At 37.9% G+C, this 5,885-nt stretch overlaps 1 protein-coding gene across 2 annotated transcripts in view; it reads right to left on the reverse strand.

Moving 5' to 3' along the window:
- unc5b (unc-5 netrin receptor B) overlaps positions 1-5,601 on the reverse strand; it is a 72,918-nt gene extending 67,317 nt beyond the window's left edge. For both annotated transcript variants that reach the window (XM_065296612.1, XM_065296611.1), the window contains exon 1: positions 4,941-5,601. In XM_065296612.1, the coding sequence (XP_065152684.1) occupies positions 4,941-5,028 (88 nt within the window). In that variant the 5' untranslated portion in view covers positions 5,029-5,601. The remainder of the gene's footprint in view (positions 1-4,940) is intronic.
- Positions 5,602-5,885: the final 284 nt, after the last annotated feature.

Here is a 5,885-nt window from a genome sequence, read left to right on the forward strand (position 1 = left end):
ACGGTGATACATTTAGAGAAAAAAACCTGATGATGTAAATAAGGTATGGGAAATGTTAATTATGAATGGAATTCTTAATTCTTTATCAATTATTTAATAGAAAGTATTAACAAAAAGTGCAGTGTACGGTAAATAAAAACATACCAATTTATCTTATTTGTGAAGTCTGGGTTTTTTATGTTTGCATTAAAGGGACATTCCAGTTTTTTTTTTAATATACTCATTTTTCAGCTCCCCTAGAGTTAAACATTTGATTTTTACCGTTTTGGAATCCATTTAGCTGATATCCAAGTCTGGCGCTAGCACTTTTAGCATAGGTTAGCATAATCCATTGAATCTGATTAGACCATTAGCATCACGCTAAAAAATAACCAAAGAGTTTTCATATTTTTCCTATTTAAAACTTGACTCTTCTGTAGTGACATTGTGTAATAAGACCGACAGAAAATAAAAATTTGTGATTTTCTAGGCAGATATGGCTAGGAACTATCTCATTCTGGCGTAATAATCAAATACTTTGCAGCTGTAACATGGCTGCAGGAGGCGCAATGATATTACACAGCAGCCGAAAATAGTCCCCTTAGTAACTTTCAATGGCAGGGGACTATTTTCGGGCAGTGCGTAATATCACTACACCTGCTGTAGCCATGTTACGGCAGCAAAGTCCTTGATTATTACACCAGAATGAGAGTATCTGCCTCGAAAATCGCAACTTTTTATTTTCTGTCGGTCTTAGTACACAATGTAACTACAGAAGAGTCACGTTTTAAATAGGAAAATTATTGAAACTCTTTGGTTATTTTTTATCGCGATGCTAATGGTCTAATTAGATTCAATGGATTATGCTAAACTATGCTAAAAGTGGTAGCACCAGACCAGGAGATCGGCTGAATGGATTCCAAAATGGTTAAAATCAAAATGTTTAACTCTAGAGAAGCTGAAATTTTTTTTTTTTTTTTTTTTAAAGTGGAAAGTCCCTTTAAAACCTTTACATTATTGTGCCATTTGCTTAGTAGTACAACACAAATGCCATACAAATAGTTTGTATGGCAAACTATGAAGTTGTTGCCTACATGTGTTCTTTCATCCTACCGCTTTGAAGTTAATATCTTTCCTGCAATTACTAATGCACCATGTTCTTTAATATATCTTTTTAACCTAGTCTCCCCTCTCTTCCTTCTTGTCCCACAGACTCCATCCCTCCTGTTTGTTGCAGATTTATGGTGGTGTACATGTACAGTATTGGCAAAGCATTAAAAATGTCCACCATTAATACAGAGAGCTCCAAGCATCGATAAGAACCTTAATAAAAACATCTCCACTCAACGATCCGTTCATCACACGCTCTTCTCTGTCACCATTCCTCGCTCTCCCTCCTTCTCTCGCCCAGCGCTGTCTTCTTCTCTCAGAGTGTGCCAGGGACTTAATGATGCTTGAATGCCAATGCTTCTGACTCCTGACTTTTCACTCTCACACTCTTTTTTTAATAAAGTCTATTTAAAAGGCAATCCCTGGGCTCCATCTATCTCAATACGTCTCTCTTAGATATATTTCTCTCACTTTCCCTATCTGCTTTTTACTTTTAAGCCAAAGATGAATATGTCTGCACCGTCTTATCTCCGTGCTGCACACACATATAACCTACGCTACACGCACATGCACATGTACCATCGACATTCATACGCTGGCATTCAATAACATTCAGAGATTTCTGTATCAAAAGAGTTTTGATTTTCCAGTTCGTGTATAGGCTACTCCAGTCCAGTTTTCATTGACCTACCTAGCGCAGAATTTTGGGTGGTCCGTGCAATTTTAATAATTCCTGGAAATTCGATGAGCGATATAGTTTTGCAACTTTTTGCTTGGGATGCTGGTTTACAACATATGCTGGTTTTTCCAGCAGGGTTGTTTGGCTTTTTTATTTCTGAGATTTATATACATTTGAGTTTGGCACCCTGGGCTGCCAGCATCACAAACAATAATCATTCCACATACTAGATGTGTGTGCCTGTGTGTGCATTTCTTTTTATTAACCATTTAGGTTTTATTGTTTTCAACAAATATGACATCTATTCAACAAAGGAAATTATGACCGAGATAAAAAAACACCACAATCATCACAAAGTTCCCATTCCTTATAAATAAAAATCTTTGCTTGCCACTAACCCAATAAAATACATCAGGTTTCTTTCACACACACCTGTATGAACAAAATATGCACGTCCATCGCCACTTCAGGAATCTACTGTATCATAAACAGATCACACGCAACCATAAACTCTTTTAAAATATTAAAGAGGGCCACTTTACACTGATGAATAATACAGTATGGGGGTGAGTGGAAAACCAGCGATCTCCTCCACTGCCCTCTACTCACCCCTCTCTCTGCCTCCCACAGCGGCCATAAAGCTAATGCACACCACAAGACTGGCAGTTCAAATCTTCACCAGCCGTCTCATAGATCTAAGCATTCTTTCCTGTTTCTTTTACTTTTCACCATCTAAACTTAATTACAAGGCTTACTAGTTCTCTTACTACTTCACAAATTTTCAAGACTTTTCATATCCACCACTGATATCAAAACGTGCAACGGCATCCTGCAGGACACATATCACCTACTCCTAAAGATACCCAATTCACCCCTACGCCCTGGACTACCAACGAAGAAGTCTAACATCTCCCATTGGAAGGATCCAACATGTTACGCTTTCTAAGCAGCAAGATGGGGTGGCTACAAGTGCATACCTCCCTCGTCTATCTTGACCTAACGCACTCCAGCCTGACCCATGCCCGCCCACTTTTCAGCCAACAGCACTTTACATTCACACTACAGGGTCACCTCATATGCTCAATTTTCTGCAAAGAGTCAAAACAATAAGGATCAAAAGTTTATGTCTTATTTAAAGCATTCCTGAGTGCCTTTTTCTTCTCCAGCTCCCGCAACATGCGCACGTGCATGCAAATACGTGACTCCGTCACATACACAAGAGCACACATCTTCCATCGCTCATCCTGAATACGAGGATGTTCTGCCAAAGAAACACAAATACATGTGTGCACACACAGAGCAAAAAAAGCTGATGGGGCAAAGGAGCCAGACGTGGGTTCCTGGCAGTCTGGCTAATTAATGTGTATGTCAACAGTGAGAAAGCTGTAGCATACAGGAAATCTGAGCTCAGCACATCCACAATACAGACAGACGGAAGGAGGAGAAAAACAAGAATGGACAGAACGCAAAAATAAATGTTATCTATCTTGACTGTGATGTATACGTGTCGGTATCCATGTCTGACGGACACTTTTGTCTGAAAAGTTATAAAAGTTTTCCGCAAATGGAAAGCTGGTGTGATGGTGTGTTTTTTTTATGAAGCTTTTATGCAAAAGGAGCATTTGAAGTTTGTTATTGATTTTATTTTGTTTTTACCAAAGAAAAACAATTATATTAACTCACTGGATGTCAATCTGATTTCATGTGTAGGAAGAGCGTAAAGATTTCTTGTATGCTTCATTGCCTCCTGTCACTTCTAAGGTCAGACAGAAGGTAGGCTAGCCTCCATGCAGAAAAATAACATCACAACATGATCTACTTGTATACGTGTCTCCAGCAATTGGTACACCATATCCATAACTTTTAAGCAGTTGATAAGCCACTTAAAATTTTGCAACGGTATGAAATATGCCTGATATGCCAACAGATGGTGTGGTGATTTCATTAAAGCAGACATTACCATACTTAGAGAAACTTGCATTAACTTGCTGTGCGAGTTAATTTTGCTTGGTTTCTTTTTTTGTTCAATGCCAAGACATCAGGCCTTGTAGTTAAAGCAATCCTTTAATGAGTAAACATGAAAACTATATTAGGCTACTTCATAGCTATGTTACTTACTGGAAAAAAGCAGCAACTAAAAACCTAAATTTTAACAGTATGGGATGTAATCAATATCACTTGCTAAACAAAACACCCTAAAATATATCCATGAATTATTCATATAGAGTCATCTAAATAATATAAAAATAATAAAATAAAGATGTATATAAATGATGCCATGTTCATTAAGAATTCACTATCTCTGCTTTCCCTTAGATGTTGTTTTCTTTTTCAAGGTTTATATTTTCTCTCTCTCTCTCTCTCTCTCTCTCTCTCCTTCTCAAGCCAGGAAGGCATTGAGCTAAACCTTAATTACTCAGAGAACACCAGGGGTTCAGCTTTATTCCTCTGCTTAGAAGCTCAGCACCGCAAGCAGAAAGACATCAAAATATATCTCTCACTGAAGAGAGAGAGATGAGTACACATACAGCAGTCATGCTGTCAACTGTTACCCTTTACTCTATACTGTAGATAGATAGATAGATAGATAGATAGATAGATAGATAGATAGATAGATAGATAGATAGATATAGATAGGGCTCTAATAAATGCATAGTTTAATATTTAATATGAACAGTGCCACCTGTTATATTTTAGAGATGGTGCATCAAGGTAAAGATGGGTAAACCTAAGCACTTATTTATTGATATTTCCCCATCCGTCCTACATTGTATTGGACCTCTATTAACCTCTGTAATATTCCATGCAAAGTAAAGCATGCATGCAATAACCAGCACGGGGAATAAACATAAACAAGAATATAAAATAATATAATAGTATATAAAAGTAGACTAAATAAAGTATTTACAAACAATCATTTTATTCGCATAAGCATATAAGAAATAAAACCGCGTAACTTTTAACATAGCAGCCTCGTTTTCTCTTAATGTAATCAATAAGAAATACTTATGCTAACTTGACTTGTGTTTTGGGGTGTCTTACATAAGTGAGTACAGTATGCGTGCTATAAAATGCACCGCTGCTTATTTCTATGTTATATGCTGGAAGTCTGCAATAAGAAAGTTTCTATTATTTCTAGTGAAGAAGAAACAAAGAGAAAGGTTGCTCGTACCTGCATGGGTCGCAAAGGTTCCGTATAGCAGAACTAAAGTGAGAAAGGACGCGGCATGCTGGTCGCGCTGTATCCAAGCAGAGAGCATCTTTACCCGGTCACGCTTCTGCCAAATGTCCCCAGGTGCTCTCTCGCTTCAGTCGGCTGAAGTCTCGCTGAATCCTGTCAACAGTCTCCGGATACTTCAAACGGTGTGAAATATGGAGACGAGTTCCTCCAAGTTAACTTGGACCGTAGAGTGGTTTGCAATAAAACTTCCTTTTACAGTCTGACCCAGATATTTCCCCGAAACAAGATGCGATTATAGAAAAAATATAATGTTCCTTAAAACGACACAGTTACACAAAACGTCCAGTCAGGGAGGAATTCCAGTAAAACAGAAGGTTAACCAACATTCTGCGTAAAGTTCATCTCATTCACAACTCCGTGCCGGTGAACGCATTTTCTTTACGCGAACACGAATGAACAAATCAAAAACAAAAGTACGTTATTCCTATCGAGAACAGAGGGAGAAAACTGTCCGTAACTGTATGTAATACTTGTGTATAGCTTGTAAATGTCCGCTGTTATCTGCGGAGCGCCATGGTCCTGACGCGTATGCTCGTCTGTGTGTGTTGAGCACTGCGATTGTAAACACACGGACACGGGTGCGAAGCGCCAACCTCCAGCCTCTCATCTCTCCCATCAGCCAATGATCAACCTTCAGCAATGTGAGAGATGTTGCTGGAAAGACAGAAAGCCCGGAGACAGACTTTATGGATCCACCGAATGAGCATCATTATTATTATATTCACTTTATATTAGTTTTTATATATTTTAATTTAAGGACATAACCATATAAAATGTATTAAATATTTTTTTCGGACTTATAAACTATTATTCATTCTGCAATTGTGTTTTCTTTTTAAATTGACAGCATCTATAGTTATAACAATCAGTTTGATA

The sequence above is a fragment of the Paramisgurnus dabryanus genome, chromosome 20 (genome assembly GCF_030506205.2).
Source record: "Paramisgurnus dabryanus chromosome 20, PD_genome_1.1, whole genome shotgun sequence".
Lineage (NCBI taxonomy): Eukaryota > Metazoa > Chordata > Actinopteri > Cypriniformes > Cobitidae > Paramisgurnus > Paramisgurnus dabryanus.